Consider the following 16,752-nt stretch of genomic DNA (forward strand, 5'->3'; position numbering starts at 1 on the left):
AGGAAAAAATATTCCTGTTGGCGCCAAACCAAATGATATATCGCCCACAAACATAAAATGTCCGTAAAATCTTTTCTTCTTTCGTCTTATATGCGTTAACCCATTTCTATCCAACCTATAGGATATAAAGAAATATTTTTTTTCATTGTTAAAATCGATATCAAATAAACTTGAAGAACTTTTTCAATACATTTAATAGAGACTCTTTTCAAGTTTAATGCTCTCAACACTTATTCATCGTTCAGATTATTTAGTTCATGCATAAGGTAGCCAAGAATCGTGGTTCAGTTAAATCAATAAAAGAACAATTTATTTGGTAGTTGTTAGGAGTAAGTCATACAATTAATTAGTAGAAATGCATTCAACTAGTTGAATAATTTTATAGGAATCAGTTTAACTAATGAAAAATATTCAATTTTTTTTGCTGCTTGTTCTTTTTTTTGAAAACAATAAGATAAAGATCATAAAAAAGGCATCTGCCGAGAGTTTGAAGACAGTTTATTTAATTACTAGGAGGCTTCGCCCCCTGCTCGCTGCCGCTCGACAACCCCCCAAACTGCTTTCGCAGTTCATTTCTGATTGCTTCGCAATCCGATGCTCGCTTTGCTCGCGCATTGGATACGTTCTTAACGTCTAGCTTTTGTATACTTTTTTGAACACTGAAATTCCGAAAACTTTAACTGTAGAAAATTCTAAACCTGTGCATTTCAATATTAATTTGAAATTGCAAACAGTTCACATATTTTTCTTAATCACACTATTCTAAATTTCAGTTGTTGAGAAAAGTAACTTTTGTTTCAAAGTCTTTCCCACCAGAGGGCTAAAACCATGTGTTGTAAAACAATATGAAATAGTGTACTGAACGCCGGATGTAAAGCATCGGCTTCGATGAAGATAATTTTGTGAGAATTCACCCGATTAGACATATGATATGCTCACTACGTGCTCTTGCGCAACGAAGCCTATCAATTAAAACGTATTAGCGTTTTATATAATATAGATTAGCCATATGATGCTCAGTACGCGCTCTTGCACGCCGAAGCCTATTAATTAAAACTGAAAACAGTTGCCAACGCGAGAAAAGAAATATCATCGGTTTTATTGATACATACGTATTAGCGTTTTATATAATATAGATTAGACAGTCAATATATCATAAGGTAAGCAGACATTTAATTCACTTTCAGCCAGCACTTACAACACAATAAGATAGCTATCAGGCCTGCTGTAAATATGTTTAAACTATTTAGATGTAATGATAATTTAAAAACAAATTAAGTTAAATTTATTAAAATTAGAATCAAGTATGAATTACTAGCTTAACTCTTTTTGGTGCAGTGTAGCCAGTCTGATAACACTAATTTAACAAATTAGTCCGGGAATCCGAGAGAGTCCAACAGAGTCCGAGAATTATAACTACTTTTCCGAACTAGTAATACTTTTTGAAACCTGCAATTATATCTATAACCAATCGACAATCCACATTTTATTTAATATTTTGGTTATTTTTATTAATCTATTAGTTAATTATTTGTTTTATACAAATATTTTTTCGACTAACAATATATTGAGTGAATTATGAAAAATATTAGCATACATTAACTCTTTAACTCACGTGAAACACTGTTGTTCCTTTTATAATTTTTTTCTGTCTCTCTAATTATAATTAAAAATATATTTTGATATTTTTTATTATTTATTATTATAAAAGGCAATTACTAAAAAATATCTGTAATAATATCGGAATTATATTTTTTCTGAAATTTAAAATCCGAAAAATGTAATTTGAAGTTTTTTTTTTCTCATTCGTATTCAGAATTTTATTGATAATTGATTTCGTAAATTGAAGAAATTTCAATGATGAATAACTGTTTCTCTTAGATTTAAATAACTGTAAGAAAGTGCAAATTTGAAAAAAAATTATTGTTTGGAAGAGATCCGTGTATAGAAAGTGCTGTCTTCAACGCAAAAAAGATACCTGTGTTTTATGCTGTATTCCAAAACTATAAATTATTGAAATACTAATTATAATATTTTTTTTTATTTATTTTGACGTAAATAATTAAAAAATAAGGAAAAAAGAACTAATATTTGCCATCTAATATGTCATTCAATTCAAGGAAAATAACAATATTCAATATAGAAATGTCTTTCGACGATAACAAGAAGCAACACTTACAACATTTCGATAAGCGTTCATAAGTGATTTATATTTCAACAAAAACCATGATTCTGTTTATTTTATTCATTTTAAGCATACATGAAAAACAAAGTCGCTATTAGATTAGATGCTGCTCTTGTCTGAATTGCCTAAATTTAAAAAAAGCAACCTAATTTTAAAATAGTATTGATAAAAGATGGAAAAAAATTAAGCTTTACCTCCAGACCCAATATTCCATTTACCTATATGGAATTAATACCATTAAAAGAGTGTTTTTCTCAATGCGGTTAATAAGTTTTGCAAGTCGAAACAAGTTTCTTCTGTAACTTATATATTTGGAGAAGTAAAATGTAGCTGCAAAACTGAAATAAGAAATCTTAACCTGCACGCCGACCGGACTGTGTAGGTGTCAGGGAACTGGCCTTGCCATCAGAAAGGTTCTGGGTTCGAATACTGGACAAGGTATGGATGTTGATGTTCTTTCATTCTCTGCACTATCTGTCCTTACCGTGAGAGCAACGTTGGCCCATCTTATGGTGCCCCTAGTAGAGTGGCCAACAAATGTGTCCTAGTACGTCAGAATTGACTAAATCTCAACCCAGATGGCATGAGAAAAAAAATCTTAACATGCACTGTGTACACTTCGCAGTGCGGTACTCTGCTGAGTGGCGTAGCTATAGCGAAGAGGTGTGCTAGAGCTAATTGTCTTTCTTGTCTCCAAAAATGTTTTTTCCCCTCAGTGTAATTGATGGCTAAATTGATGTTTTGTATTGCAGCGCTGATGGCAACTACGAAGTCCGTTATAAATCCAACGTACTCATCTACCCAAATGGAGGAGTGATGTGGGTTCCACCGGCCATCTATCAGAGCTCTTGCAGGATAGATGTCACCTATTTTCCTTTCGATCAGCAGAAGTGTGTAATGAAGTTCGGTTCCTGGACCTTTAATGGGGATCAGGTCTCTCTTAAACTGTACAACGATCAGTACTGGGTCGATCTCTCAGATTACTGGAAGAGTGGCACTTGGGACATTGTCGAAGTGCCCGCTTTTCTCAATGTTTACAACAACTCCAAATATGGAAAGGTAATTAACCTTTGTTTTTAATTAAAGTATTAGTGCGACTCCGTTTAAGTTATTTTTTGTGAGAGAGCAATCATAGGAAAGAGAAAATATTTTTTTTTTGCATGTTTTCAAATTAGCATGCTTTTTGGGATGCCTCTTAAAAATAATAATATTGGGGATGGTCGAGATTTCATGCAGGCATAATTTCCTATCTTCTGTAATTATAACAGTGGGCCTTGAAAGTTTTTAAAAGTTTATATATGCATGAACAGGTGTCCAAAGGGAAACCCACATTTCCAAAAACTTTAGGGCTCCCAACTTAAATATTTTAAATTAAATTTTTGATGCAAAAATTTCAAAACTCAAAAAGTTTGTTTTAAAATTTAAAAAAAAAATGCTATTGTTTTTGTTAGCGCAATATATTCAAATTTAAACTACTATTTGAATGCTTATCTTATTAAAAATTGAGAATATTAAATAATAAAATTTAAAAAAATTATAATAAACAATTTTATGTTGAAGCATAATATTTTCAGTTATATAAAACATAGAAACATCACGTTTTATGTTTGAAAGTTTTTTTGTGTGTTAATTTAATATTTCTAACAGTATAGAATCTTTAAAATATATATATATATATATATATATATATATATATATATATATATATATATATATATATATATATATATATATATATATATATATATATATATATATATATATATATATATATATATATATATATATATATGCCCAGGGTTTCTGTGGGCCTTGGAAATTTTAAAAAGCGGTAACGAAAATAAAGCAATTGTTATTTTAATTTCTCTGCAACCACTACTAAAAATTGTTTTCCAAAGAAAGTATATATGCATGAAAATTCAAGCTTCTAAACCACCTAACGATAAAGTGGTATATTAAAATAAGAAATATCTTCTAGCATTGATCTAAATTTATTACTACTACTGAAGCTTTTCAAGGACCGCTGAAGCACTGAAGGATAATTGTTCGTTATAGAGTCAAAATTTCTCTACTGTAACAGGAAATAACTTGTAGTGATTATCACTTTTTCAATCACTCGTAGTGATTTCTGAGATATAAGAGTTATGTATAAAGAGAAAGAAAAATTCATACATATAACTAACTTAACATTAGAATATTCAGAAAATTATTTTAGTACTTGGCTAACCGCATAAAAGCCTTTTTAAAACCCATTAGTTTTATAAAATAAGATCAGCTTTCGGGTTTTCCTATTACACTTGAAAAGGTTTGATTAAACAATAAAATACCGTTAAAAATACATAGTCACCCTAATATGAAGTCGTTTAAAGGTAAGAAAGTAACGTCACACCTTAGATTAGGACACTATTTTTTTTAAATCATTGCTGTTTTAATTCCAAAAAAGTTGGTAAAAAAATCTAGGACAGGCCTTGCAAGTGAGACGATAAGGAGAACAAACTGGTAGTCAAATCATTTAATTTAAATTATTCATCCCTATAAATTATTCATTATTACATACTTTTTTCGGAAAAAATCTGTCCTACAACTAATAAGACAACTAATAAGACAACTAATAACAATTCTACAACTAATAAGAATCTTTATAGTCACGGATAGTTTATTCTCCCCGAAAACATCCTAGAAGGAAAAATCCTTCTTATAGTTTGTCGGTAGAAAGAACTCCTCTCACCACGAAGTCTATAACCACCTACTGTTATGGAAACAAGAAGTAGCTCATTTCAAAGAGGGGAGCTTCTTTCAACCCTGATTCCCTTTCTTTCATCGATTTGAGCTAAAACCTTAAATTATGACCCAACTTGAAATAGTTAAATCTCGTAACCATAGTCACCAACACTACACTAGATGAATGGCTAGGGGAGTTCTTTACATAGACCAGTTAATCCTCGTTTCCGTTTTTATAAATACAGATTTGCAACCCTGTTTCAGGACTAAAAGAACTCTGTTTACCAATACTTGTTAACAATTACAATATATATAAATTTGTTCCCTAGGCATAGTTGCCAACAACTAGGGATTGATCGCAGTATTTCATTTTTGCATTTAAAGTGGCAATGCACCTTAGAAAATTTCTTTCTGATGCTTTGATTTGTAAATTTAACTTAACATGATTTTGGCTACCACTAAGTGCAAATAAATCTATTGTATATATGAGAACAAGTTATAGAAATGGAAATAAGTACAAGTGATTGCGAAAAGTTAACCTGTTAGTGCCCAGCGTCATATTTATAGGACAGTTTCCTTTTTCAAAAATATATATTGTGGTAGGACAATTGTTTCAATTTTGTCTTTCATCTAGGAGAATTGAAAGTTTCCCTTCCACCATAATTTATTAGTGATTTAAGTTTCTATCACTATATATAGAACTATAAGGTGCAGGGACATTGCGAACTGAAATGGTTACAAATAGTTGATATTAGCCATTTAGTTGAATAACATATTATACCACTTTTTTCATAAAGTCACCTTTTGCACCACTTCAATTTAAAAAGTCTAAAAAGTCGGGATTAAACGGGTTAATATCATCTACATCTGTCTACCATATCTTTCACATGCGGAGTAAAAATTGGCAGATTCTCTACGATTGAAAGCAACTGCTACATTTGCGTTCCCATCACCTCATTAAAATACCTCACCGATTGAGATAAGGATGAATTGGAAAAAGGGCCGCAAGCGGCCTCAGGCAAACAGATATACGCCTGCAGTAAAGCATAGTAAAAGTTACTTTAAATAAGATAAGCCAGACCGAAAACAAGTCGCAAACAAAGCAGTTTTAGCTGTGGTGGCACAGAGGATAGAGCACTCGCCTCCCATTGAGGTGACTTGGGTTCGAAACCTAGCAATGACTGATAACTCCCGGTTCGAACCGATCACATTGCTAACGTAAAATAACCTCAGTGGACGACGTATCATGAGTTTGAGTCCCCTTGCCGTCAGGCTAACCATGGTAGGTATTCGTGGTTTTCCTTTCCTTTTAACACAAATTCGGGTTAATTCTATCAAAATATCCACCACGAAAATAAATTTCTCCTAATGCTTGATCCAAGAAATTCCTTGTCATTTGGATTGAGTTCAAAATTACAAGGATATGGAGTTCTTTGGTAATTTTAATGCAAAATTGGGCAGGCACTATTAACGCCTCCTATAACTGGAAGCCTCCACACGGTTTTTTACAGGTAGTCCGATCAGACCACTGTGAAGAATATCCACTTACCGAACGAGTCATTTAATACAGAATATAGTTAAAATAAGAAAGTGGTAGCAAATATCTGACTAAAAATTTATTTTATTTCTGAATATTATTGGTTTGCCTTATTTACTTACCAACCAATACAGATTCAATTCTCAAATATATGAGATAAATTTCTCTCAATTACTTTTATAAAAGGTTTTGGGTTCATGCGCACAACTGGTTCACTTTTTAAACAGTCTGCGCGGACTACTTATAAAAGACCGTGTAGAGGCTTCTTGATGTAGGAGGTGATGGCTCTATTCAGCCAACGGTTTTAAAATAAAATAGAAAACAAAATATCTTTATTTCCAGTGTTTTCTCATTTCCAGGGTACCAATGACGGATTAAATTATTCCATATTTCATAAGTAGGGAAATATCACCTCTTGCATCAAAAAGCCTACACACGGCCTTTTATAAGTAGTCCGCTCAGACTATTTAAAAAGTGAACCGGTTGTGCGCATGAACCCAAAACCTTTTATAAAAGTAATTGAGAGAAATTTATCTTATATATTTGAGAATTGAATCTGTAGTGGTTGACAAGTGAATAAGGCAAACCAATAATATTCATAAATAAAACTAATTTTCAGGCATATATTTGCTACCCCCTTCTTATTTTAACTAGATTTTGCATTAAATGACTCGTTCGGAAAGTGGATATCCTTCACAGTGAACTGATCGGACTACCTGTAAAAAACCGTGTGGAGGTTTCCAGTTATAGGAGGCGTTGGGTTATCTTGTAGTAATTTATGTAAAATGATGATAATGTGTTTTTTCTTACAGGTGACCGAGACGGATATTTCTTTCTACATCACCATCAGACGGAAGACACTTTTTTATACAGTCAATCTAATTCTCCCAACGGTGCTCATCTCATTCCTATGTATCCTCGTCTTTTACCTGCCTGCTGAGGCGGGGGAAAAAGTGACACTAGGAATTTCGATCCTCCTCTCCCTTGTCGTCTTCCTGTTGCTCGTTTCCAAGATTCTTCCTCCCACATCCCTTGTCCTTCCCCTCATAGCCAAATACCTCCTCTTCACTTTCCTCATGAACACTGTATCCATTTTGGTCACTGTGATCATCATCAATTGGAACTTCAGAGGGCCTCGCACACATAGGTGAACATTATTGCCTCTATAATAATTCGCTGTTTTATTTTACCACACTCCTTTGACTTTGATAAAATATAAACATTTCAGACGTAATATAACCTAAATTATAACTAGATCCTTCAACAACTAAGGAATATCCGTAATTTTAAATTTTTTTCCCTAGTGGTTACTAGGGAAATGTAGGAATATTTTAATAGAACTTTGCTCACCACTTCAAATAAGTAATTTAAACTAATATGACCAATTGAATAATTAGTTGCCAGACACTTTATCCTCTCCTCCATAGACGCAGACATGCCAACTGTTCCAGACACGCCAAAATAATAGAAAAAACGGTAAATAACTACAAAGTAAATTTTGCAATTATTTGGCAATTTTTATTGCTTTTTAAAAGGTCTAACATGACTAAAAACTCTAAAGTGGTGAATTATATAAGCCTACGAATCATTTAGAAATTGTGGTGGATAAAAATCTACTAAATTGAATTTATTAAACCAAGAATCACAATTGATAAACTACCACTTTAAAATATTAATTTGCTGTCCGGAGCAAGTTAGCATCTCTGTAGACGAACTATGCACTCTGCACTTGAGAAGCCCTGCTACCGGGGGGAGACTAGGGAGTCTTCCCCTGATGTATATAATTGTAAATATTTTTCTTTTTCACCTTTTTAACTCTCTTTTCCATTCGTATAATTTTTTATGTAACAAACTGCGATTTTACTTCACATGTAACCCAACTTGAGATTTAACTTCAGTTAACACGTTCACGCCGGGAAAAGTGAAAATACTGGTAGAAGAACTATTTCAATATTAGATAATATTCGGGAGGAGTTAATCTATTCTCAACAATAACAATTTACTGTGAGGAAATTAATCACGGTGAAGAAGCAATTCAATATAAAAATTGCATCCGTTAAAAACAATTGGTAGTTATGGATTTTTATTATTCCCGGAAAAAAACTAAAAATTGAAATTTATTTGTTACCAGTTTTTACTCCGGTGCGCTGCCAAGATGAGACAATCTAGCGTGACCCACTTGTGGGTCACCCGGGCGTGAACGTGTTAAACGCAGCACCACCCTTCCGATCCTCCAATTTATTTAAATTTCTACATAGAAGTAGATATCCCATTCGGATAGGAACTCCGAAATAGCTGTATTAGTTAGTTTGTTAGTTGCCAGACACGGGCCGCCCTGGCCGATGGTTATAGCACGCCAGATCCTGCTGCGTGAAGCCTGGGGATGTTAACCCTGGATGTATTTTGTATTCTTCAAATTGACAAAGGTTTATAAGCTTTAATTGAGTACACAAGCCAGCAAAGGTATGCAATTTCAATAGAGCAGCAAAGTTGTCATCGACTCCAGTTAATTAAGATTGTTGCGATTTTAAGCAAGATTTTTTGAAAAAGAAAATAGATTTTTTTTAAAAAAAATTAATAATTTTAGCATTTGTCTATATGACCTTTCATACATCTGTTTCAAAAAATTGTGTTTATAGGTGGGCAAATTTTTTAAAATTCTGATTTATTGAAATATGAATACATTTCTCTTGCGACCACTAGGAAAAAATATATTTTTTTTTGAAGCTACTTAAAACCGGCAGTAGTTCGAATCTCTGGGCAATGATCACTATTAAAATTTCTAGAAAAATTAGGTGTATTTTAAAACTTTATGTGCTATAGCTCACTTCAATGAAACCTTATCAGAACATTTTTATAACCTTATCAGAACTGAAGTTCATGGCCATTGGTGAGTTTTACTTATTTCACATGTGTTTAGATCCTTATATATGCAGTGGGAAATATTCTTTTTATTATATATTTACTAAATTTATTCTTATTTTCATACAGTGAAACCTCTCGGAAGCTACCACTCTCTGTTTTACAGTAAAATGATCGTTAATTGAGGTTGTTCTTTTTTAAGGGGTAGTCTCCATTGACTTCGAAATGTTATCAAAGGTACATGATTATTCACAACCGCCTTTAATTTTAGTCAGAGTTCTCTTGGTGCGGAAATGCCAGTTGTGTTGGCGCCATGAAAACCAGATAGTTGAATAAAATTTAGGGTCAATAAAAATGACCCCTACTGATATAATAATGTGTATAAACAATTACGATTTACAGAAATATTTAAAAAAAATAAGCTGCCATGTTTTTTGTTTAAGTTTGCATTTAATTTTACATCATAAAAATTAGTTAGCTTTAAAAAATGAGAAGATAATTGTTTGTTTGAGATGCTTAGTTATTTCTAATTTGACTCCTTTTTTTTCTAATTTAACTTTCAACTCTAAAAATAAATCAATGATAAAATCGATTTTAGACTGCATTATGAGGCTGTAGACCCCTTTCAAAGATTGCCAAAAAGAGATCACTAAATAAGAGCCTCGCACAAATATACTAAATACATTTTAATCTAATTAGTTTTTGTTTTGATATTTTTTCGTGTTTCATTATTTGAATTTTTCTGCATTTGGTGCAGAGGTTTGCCCGGTCGCGGGGAGAAGTTTAGATGGTCTCTCCTAAAAGTTTTATTCTATACAAATTCTATGGAAAAAATTTTGCTCCTCCTAAAAGGGATTGCAAATAGAGGAGGTCGTGATATAGGGTTGATCTTTCCTGGAGGTTTCACTGTATATTTTATAACTATCACTTTGCGTATTTTCAGAAAAATTTATTTTTAGTGGTAGCAACGGTATAGTATTTATGATAATGTGAAGTGGTAAATAAAACACTTTCTAGATAACTAAACAGGTTTAATATAACATATGTAAAGTAAGAAAAAAAACACTTATGGAAAATAGCAGGGAGAAGAACGTCTCTTCTCTTCTTACATATTCATTGTATACTCTCGTTACCAGTTCATTGTCTGCTTTTTTACTATTGTCTGGTGATCAGTCATTATCGCCATCTGGCGGCGTATTCAAGTAACCTTCAACAATGGCACTTAACATTTATATTTTACTAAATTAAAATGAAAATAATTTTGTCCACCATTTTAAGCACTACTAATTTAAACAGATACATATAAGATAATATAGACGAATGCTTTCAAGCTCTTAAATTCTAATAGTTTTTTTTTTTTTAAATCGCTTTGTTTCCAAAAATTCTGCTCTCAATTCACTGCCTCTAAAAAAGGAAAGTGCAAAAAAATCAAACATTTGTAGTCTCTGTAGAGGTTATTTTTGCCACTAATAGAGAAAATATCTTCTGAAAATATGGAGTTTCTGCAGAAATCAGAGCGTGTGCCATGAGTTATTGTATTTCTTAACATTAAATCCAACATCCTTAAGAACATCCTTAAGTTCACCACTATTTCAAAAAAAGTTTTTCCGCTGGTGCCTCCTTCTCATTCACGTAACTATACAATCCAACATTTGCGATTTTTGAGAAATTCTTTTTCCAGTTATTGAGAACTAAAGTAAAAATTCTTAAGACAAATAAATTTTTTATCAGAATTTAAGATGATGGTCATATGGTGGTGGACAGAACTATTTTAATTCTAATTTATTAAAATATATCTATTTCATCTAAGATAAACTTTTTAAAATTATTTATATGTAGTGGTGGACAGAACTATTTTAATTCTAATTTATTAAAATATATCTAATATATTAACTTATCTACCTCTAGAAAAAATACTTTTGGTTCCAATGCTTAAAAAAAAACACACCACGAACTTTATTGAGGTTAGTGACATGCTGTATGAATACATGAATTATTTAAATGTAGTGTTTGGCAACGTAACATTTAATCAAATTTACCAACCCAAGAATCCACATAACTCTTTCTACCTTAGAAAAATTATTTCCACAAAGTGCATCTAAATGGCATTTCTGCTATGTTACTCTTAATTTTATTTTAACTTGATTATTTACTTTTCTCTCTCATTTTTTTAAGCACACGATAGGACCAGTTTACAATTCTTGAAACTCTCACGTTGTCCTATGAAATATTTATCTAAATATTTCTAGCAATAATTCTTAATTTCTGCATTAAACCGATAAGATTTCGAAAAATAAGTCGTGATTCCCTTCTTTAACTTAATTATATTTCCACGTGACAATAGCTTTCTTGGGATCTTACCTTAGACGAAGAAGATATTGATTCCTTATGTTTTCTTCCCTCCCACAGAATGCCTAATTGGATTCGCGTCGTATTCCTGCAGTATCTTCCCACCATGCTCATGATGAAGAGGCCGAAGAAGACCAGGCTGCGATGGATGATGGATCTCCCTGGGGTGTATCACCAGCATTATCACCCCTCCCATCCACCACCGAGAAGCAAATTGGAACTTCTCGACGTCCATCATCCGAACTGTACAGTGGCTCGGGCACTGTCCGGCAGCATTTCGTCGGAGAGCAACACTTTAGTGCTCTCATCAGAAGCCTATAAAGCAACGGAAGCGGTGGAATTCATAGCAGAACACCTCAGGAGTGAAGATGAATACATACAGGTAATTAATTATTGTATGTATGAAGTCTAAAAATATGTAAAAAATAATTGGCTAGCAAAAGCAAGAATAAAAGTAATAATGTTAAAAAATAACGGGCTAGCAAAAGCACGAATAAAATAAACTAAGCACATAAAGAGATTAATGCGTGTGTGTATAGTATACACGTTAAAAAGCTATTATCGATTTACGAACCAGCAGCACTTGTGCAAGAGACGAGAACTCTACGGGCTGTTGACCAATACACCTATATGAAAATAATCTTTTATACAGAGTGCCCCAAAAAGTACATTTAAATATATTTGCATTGAGAGTATATGTAACCACAGTTTTAAATTTCAAAAATGTTTCATTTTTATTAAATATTTATTTTAGGAAAATTTTTATCATGAGACACATTTTTTCTAAAGTACAATACTGAAATGTTTACACTTTTTACACAACTGCTGTCTGAAAATTTGCCCCGCCCCCCATTACATTTGAAGAGCTAAGTGGATGAAGTGTCAAAGTGGCATATTTGAAAAATATTTGAGATTTCGAGGAAAAGTTCTTATTTTAATATTATTTCAGAAATACAACGCTCGTTTATTTTTTGCATTAAACTTTAAAGATCTCAGTAGATGACTCAATATTAAGTAACGATCTTTCGGAACGTAGAAGGTTTCAAGTGTACTTGGAAAAAAATTGTCGATAAACAACCTTATAAAATACGTCTTTTGTCAGCAAATACCAACGTTAAAAGAGCAAATGCTAGGACATAAACAGTTTTAATGAGTGTTAATATGCTGATTTCCCCTAATTTGAAGATTGGTAATCTATACATAATAATAAACGCGGCTGTGTGTGTGTGTGTGTGTCTGTAATCACAATATATCGCCCCAGAAGCCTCGCCCGGGCACGAAACTCGGCCCATAATTGTGTTTTGACATAATGAAGAAGTATTTTTTTTCTTTTTCAAAAATTTTGATTAGTTATTTAGTTATCAGTCATTTTGTAAGTCTATGCTTTTCGTCTGCTTTTTCGTCTTCAAAGAGCCATATTCAAAAAACTATTAAAAAATGCATATACTTTTCCCCACTCTTATAAATGTATGCTAATGCGAACCTCACAATTGAAATATTAATTTTCGACAACTTAAACCAATAATATACGAAGGAATTAATAATTTAATTGTAAAGTTCGCATTAGTTTACATTTATTAAAGTGGAGAAAAGTTTAATTTTTGTATTAAAAATGTGGCAACATATTCGATACGTAAATAGAACGCTTCGCTTTGATATATTTGTCGCTGTTCATAATTGTTATAATAAGTTTTTCTTCTTCTTTCCACGCTCTATTTTTTTTTCTTAAGCGAAGACGATAATTTTTATAGCGATATTGTAGTACTTTGTACAACTAAAAATTCTTTTCACAACACTTTAAAGATATTTACTTTATTTTCTTTATATATACAGAGAACAGTCGGCAAAGAATTCGATTAGGTTGAAAAACATTTCGTTAAAAAGGAACGAATTCCAAAAGAAAAAATAAACAACTTAAAGAATAAAAATGCTGATGCCAGCCATTTTTTTGAAAGTTAACTTAGAAATAACAAACCAAACGATGTTAAATAACAAACCAAACGATATGTTAACAAAATGACGTAGAAAGCGCAACTAGATCAAAATTATACAAGCACAACTAGATCAAATTATAATACCTGAGTGCTTGACGTAACAGATATAGAAATAGAATTTGATACCATGAAAAATTATATAGAAATAGAAATTGATACCATAAAAAATTTATTCGTTTTCGTGTTCTTTTCATGTATTTAGCATTTTAGTTTTTTTTTTCTTAAGCGTTGTAGCTATATAATTTCAAACATCCTCAAGAGCTATAACACATCTGCAGCAGAACTGGATATGAAGACAAAATTGCTGGACAGGAACACTTTAATTGTCCACTAATCTTCAGATTTCCTGCTATGTTTTAAAAAACTTTATTTGTGAAAACCTTTAGCGTGGCGGACATCTGGCCGCCTTAGGCGGCTAGTTAGAAATAAAGACAAGACAAACTTTATTTCAGATAGTTCTAAAGCTAATTTAAACAAATACACTAATATGTCCCTTACTGTCTGGTTAACAAGAGATGAATTCTCACTGAGGTTAAACGGCCTACTTATTTCATGATTCTGGCTTGGGTGATAAATGTTAGCTAAAACTATCCATCAAGCGAAACTTATTAGTTCTACGCGATCTCAAAACCAAAGCATTATCTCTACCTATAAATAAATGGAACAGTCCGTTACTATCACAACCACCCCCTACAAGTCAAGTGTCTGAATGCCATCTCGTAAATTCTAGATTCTTCATTTACGCAGCTCTTCATTTGGCATGAAACTTGTTTAATTAAATTTAGGTGTGTGTGTAAAACTTGTTCTTTTTCAGATTCGAGAAGATTGGAAATATGTGGCGATGGTTATAGATAGACTACAACTATATATATTTTTCCTGGTGACAGCGGCCGGAACAGTGGGAATATTATTAGATGCTCCACATATATTCCAGTATGTTGACCAGGATGCAATTATTGAGATGCATAAAGGAAAAGCAACTAGGTGAAAATTTCTCACGGGAGGTGCCTCTATTTTTCATCCTCAACCTATACAAAGGCTCACATGGACAAAGGCCAGTTTGGTAGGATGCCGAAATAAATAAAAGTTTTGCTCAATTCTCGCCTAGCATTTGAAGCGGCGAGGGGACACCAGCGCCACCTGCCGGCAGGTGTAAAGAAGAGTGTTTCTTTCTTTTGCAAACTTCCGTCACTTCAAGGATTGCTTTCTTTCTCTGTTTTTTAAGCAAAAAAGAAAAACTCAACATCGAACCCTGGTGGCGGACATTAGAACTAAAGAGTTGCTAGTACTTCGTTTTCTTTCGAAGATATGTTTGATGTCAGATCATAGCATGAAGAAGGAACAATTGTTTCTAGTCCAAACAATTGATTCCTGCTCCTTGTCCTCGGATCGAAAAGATTATGTATTTAAATAAATTTTCCCCTTCACCCTTTTTCATAATCTATTCGATTCGAATCATAGGTTAATTGACATGTTTTACTATTGTTTTTTTGAAATTAAGCATCTTTTCGCTTAGATACTAACAGAAGTTGATGGGTTTCATTTTTCCGTGACCTGGCTTTAGTACATAAAATAGAAGCGGAAATATTTTACTTTTATCCCAAGACCGGGGTTTAATGACATAGTTCTAGTTTGAAAACTTTTATACGTGCTTTGTATCACTAACCTATGAATGCCGTATTTATCTTCATTCGTTTGGAGGAAAGAATCGAAAGTCGCATCACTTTAGCAGTATTCCCGGGCTATTAAATGCAGTTTCTTATAATGTTCCACAGATGAAGAACAAAAAGGTATGCGAAAAATAGCTGAATTTTGAACAAATTAACATTCCTGATTTCAAACATGAAATTCAAGAAAGCGTTTTTCATTGAGCATTTCCGTTCCAAGTCGGATATATAACTGAGAAAATTACTGAGTAATTCTTTGTGATATGATTAGAAACTAGAATGTTGAAGGAGGACTACGTTTAAACTGCAAATATTTAGTTTATGTAAAACCTTGACGGCTAGTGCAACAAAATGCGCCTTTATCAGCAGGAAATTTAAATTTTTTTGAAGGAAATTTACATTTTTATTACATTTTAACCAAAAGGGATATCCATTTTGTGCTATGTAGACTAAAACAGAAAAACAACCTAGATGAAGGTAGTATGAATTCACCTCATCTTATTATTCAAAATTTTTCGTCAACCCTTGCGTTTGCGGTGATTTCTGGATGGCTTTTTACATACTAAAAAAAGCAATAGTAAATGATCTTACAACTATTCCACATTTGTCTAATACATGGAAAATGCTTTTTTTTTTAACTGTCTATTTTTGGCACTAATTAGCTTAATTTGTAAACTCTGATCTTGATTTGCTGCAAGTCTCTTTAATTTTGTATCATTCGCCTTTTTTCTACACTGTAAATAAATTTCATGTAGAATTACCACCCATTTTGATGTTGAGGTAAATTAAACTAACATTTTTTACAGTGTATGTAGTCAAAATTTTTATGTCTTAAAATAATATAAAGGTTGTCTGTATATAGTTGCCACAAAAAATCGTGACAACTATGCAACAAAATATTTTACAGTTTATGCTATAGTTTTATTTATTTATTTAATCATTTTTCGTATATTCAGCACACGTTTTCATGGGCATTAGAATCAATTTATGGCTTCATTGCAAAAAACATTTCGTTTAAAATCAAACACATTTTTAATAATATATTTGCACTAATACTTTCAAACAATTATTATTTTGTAAATTCTACTTAATTCCTTAAAAGATAACTACAGTTCTGTATTTAAAAATGTATTTAGTTTACCTTAATACCAAAAATGGTGGGAAGTATACATCAAAATATTTTACAGTGTAGGCTTTTCATATTCCCTACGTAAGGTGCACTTTGTTGCATTGAAAAGGTTTTAGGTTTTTAAGAAATTAATTATTAGAAATTTTAACGTTGTCCTCGTTCAACATCCTGCTTTCAGGTATACAACTGTTAGCTATACTTTATGTAACATTCTTGGTTTTATATTAACTCATAAAAATGAATTTTAGATTTATAATTCTTGGCGCACAATATTAATCCGTCTTTATTGCTTTTATGCTTTAGGGAAG

At 32.2% G+C, this 16,752-nt stretch overlaps 1 protein-coding gene across 1 annotated transcript in view; it reads left to right on the forward strand.

Moving 5' to 3' along the window:
- LOC107451539 (acetylcholine receptor subunit beta-like 1) overlaps nucleotides 1-15,088 on the forward strand; it is a 130,471-nt gene extending 115,383 nt beyond the window's left edge. Inside the window, exons 5-8 of the mRNA XM_021148572.4 lie at nucleotides 2,938-3,244; nucleotides 7,256-7,590; nucleotides 11,715-12,036; nucleotides 14,463-15,088. Coding sequence (XP_021004231.1) covers nucleotides 2,938-3,244; nucleotides 7,256-7,590; nucleotides 11,715-12,036; nucleotides 14,463-14,636 — 1,138 coding nt within the window. The 3' untranslated portion in view covers nucleotides 14,637-15,088. The remainder of the gene's footprint in view (nucleotides 1-2,937; nucleotides 3,245-7,255; nucleotides 7,591-11,714; nucleotides 12,037-14,462) is intronic.
- The last annotated feature ends 1,664 nt before the right edge of the window (nucleotides 15,089-16,752 follow it).

The sequence above is a fragment of the Parasteatoda tepidariorum genome, chromosome 5 (assembly GCF_982258835.1).
Source record: "Parasteatoda tepidariorum strain Cologne lab strain chromosome 5, Ptep-v5.0, whole genome shotgun sequence".
In the NCBI taxonomy this organism is placed as follows: domain Eukaryota; kingdom Metazoa; phylum Arthropoda; class Arachnida; order Araneae; family Theridiidae; genus Parasteatoda; species Parasteatoda tepidariorum.